Source organism: Engraulis encrasicolus, chromosome 4 (assembly GCF_034702125.1).
Source record: "Engraulis encrasicolus isolate BLACKSEA-1 chromosome 4, IST_EnEncr_1.0, whole genome shotgun sequence".
Taxonomy (NCBI): domain Eukaryota; kingdom Metazoa; phylum Chordata; class Actinopteri; order Clupeiformes; family Engraulidae; genus Engraulis; species Engraulis encrasicolus.
The window spans coordinates 54,842,538-54,845,037 of NC_085860.1; the positions used below are offsets into that span (position 1 = coordinate 54,842,538).

Genomic DNA, 2,500 nt, shown 5'->3' on the forward strand with positions numbered 1-2,500 from the left:
GCGGTTGCAGTCCCTGCTGCGCCGCTCGCCCAGCTACCGCACGCTGGAGCTGCAGCTGCTGCAGTGGCAGGAGCGGAGGGAGCTGTTTGAGTACTTTGTGGTGGTGGCCCTGCGGAAGAGGCCTGGCAAGAGCTGCTACACCCCCGAGGTCACCTACCAGTTCCCTAAGGTACGGTGCCATTAACACTAAGGACCACAATGGAAATAAGCTTCCGAGCTTTATTGTGCTATCCTGACTCTCTGTTTTTTAAAAAAAAGTTTAGTATGTGGTGCGGTTTATATGAAACTCAATCATGTTTTTATTTTATATACTATATGAACTGAAGATGTCAAATAAAATAATTCATTCATTCATGCGGTGGGGCTACAATGCAACACAAGCATTCTATCTATCACCACATTCACATTCACATTCACATATCATCACATTATTAATCTGCACATTGGAGACTGGTCAAATGCAATTTAAAACTTCTGCGCTAATCCTGTTACATAGATATTTGGCAATAAAGTACACTTGACTTGAATTGACTTGACTTGACATTCCTGAGGTAGCGCAACACACATATTCTATTGCAACCATGAGGTGGCATTGTCCTATCATTTTCCCCAAGGTAACACAAATGCTGGAATGTTGTGATAGAATGTTGCATTGACAATGCAACATTCTATCACAACATTCCGCCTTGCCACTACAGTAACTGCCGTCAGCTGGGCAGGACAGGATGAGACGATGAATGTGACGATAACAGGGCCACATAACAGGAGAGGCATAATAATAGTCAAGCGTTGTATCCCGCCGCCAGTAATTGTAATGGCAGCGACCGCAACAGCTGTATTTGGTAGGACGCAAATAAGTTTGACCGAGAAGACTGACATGCCGGGAAAGACTGTTTACATGTCTGGAAAACTTTGATGTAGCTTCGGAAAACAACATGGCTGTTTTCAAGTACTAGTCTCGACTGCCGCGTTCCTTACACGCAAGGCTTAAGTCTTAAGACAGGAAGAGGATCTCGTTTGTAGCTCTTGGACAGTCTTCTGCAGGGCTGGACTGGGGGAAAAATAGGGCCAGGGCACTTTTTGCTGAACCCATTTTAGCCTAAGCCCTTTTTGGGAAAGGATGCCCTCTGTCTATTAAATCCTAAATATCTCAGCCTCCGAAGCACATACAAACATCAAATAAGTTGCATTTAAAAGTTATGACCCTCATCTTGCATTAGAATGTGTTCACTCAGCTCTAACATACCCATATTTTAATAAAAACCCCTCAAATCTCAATAGCCTGAATGCAGCGTATACTGTATGTGTCTCCAGGCTAAAATGGGTTAAAGGGGCGCCTCATAATCAGCGAAGCAGAACTGACTCACCGGTGCGCCCCGCACCCTCGTGGGCCCCTATTTTCAGAAATGTTAAAAGAAAAGGGGGGGGGGCACCGGGAAATGCCCGCTATGCCAGAAAGCCAGTCCTGCCCTGGTCTTCTGTACTGGGAATGTGACCCGCCGACGGTTGCAGCCACTGCTACAGTACATCCAGAAACACAGTTCATACCAACATGTGAGGCCTCTGCTGAGTGAATTAAACTCAGGATTATGAGTTGCATGTTTGTTTGTTGAAAGAGAAGTCAAGGGAGTGCAGACTGTGGAGGAAGGAGAGAGTACTGCAACATCTGCTCTTGTTATTATCACCAAGAAACTACATTTTAAATGGCCATAAAATTACACACATATTACCGATCGGTGCGGTCAAGTGCTACCAAATACTTAGTAATGACTAATAATGTGATGATGCGATAATAATATGCAGGCTATCACCATGATAATGGGTTTGTAATGGTTGTAATTGTTAATGATGGGCTGCGCTGCCACAGTTGGACCGGCCGACCAAAGAGATGCGGGAGGCGGAGGAGAGGCTGAAGGCCATCCCCCAGTTCTGCTTCCCCGACGCCAAGGACTGGAGCCCAGTCACCCAGTACAGCAGGTAAAGCCTTTATAAAGCTCTTTGTCACCCAGTACAGCAGGTAAAGCCTTTATAAAGATCTTTGTCACCCGGTACAGCAGGTAAAGCCTTTATAAAGTCACCCAGTACAGCAGGTATAAAGCCTTTATAAAGCTCTTTGTCACCCGGTACAGCAGGTATAGCCTTTATAAAGCTCTTTGTGGAATTGCTTGAAGAATAGAAGGTCAATAGACCGAAATGTTGCAAGTATAGACTGCAAATGTGAACAGAGTGCGCGAGCTTTCTTGTCTCTAACATAGCATTAAAGGGACACTGTGTGAGATTTTTAGTTATTTGTTTCCAGAATTCATGCTGCCCATTCACTAATGTTACCTTTTTCATGAATACTGACCACCAGCATCAAATTCTAAGTATTCATTATGACTGGAAAAATTGCACTTTTCATACATGAGAAGGGGGATCTTCTCCATGGTCCGTCATTTTGAATTTGAAAATATTTGTTTATACTTAGTAAACTTTCATGTAAAGATCAAATTTGGCGATA

General features: G+C 44.0%; 1 protein-coding gene across 1 annotated transcript in view; it reads left to right on the forward strand.

Annotated features, from left to right (window-relative positions):
- LOC134448142 (DENN domain-containing protein 2B-like) overlaps window positions 1-2,500 on the forward strand; it is a 66,032-nt gene that overhangs the window by 28,470 nt on the left and 35,062 nt on the right. The window contains exons 10-11 of the mRNA XM_063197901.1: window positions 1-169; window positions 1,868-1,977. The exon at window positions 1-169 is cut by the window's left edge and continues 19 nt beyond it. Coding sequence (XP_063053971.1) covers window positions 1-169; window positions 1,868-1,977 — 279 coding nt within the window. The remainder of the gene's footprint in view (window positions 170-1,867; window positions 1,978-2,500) is intronic.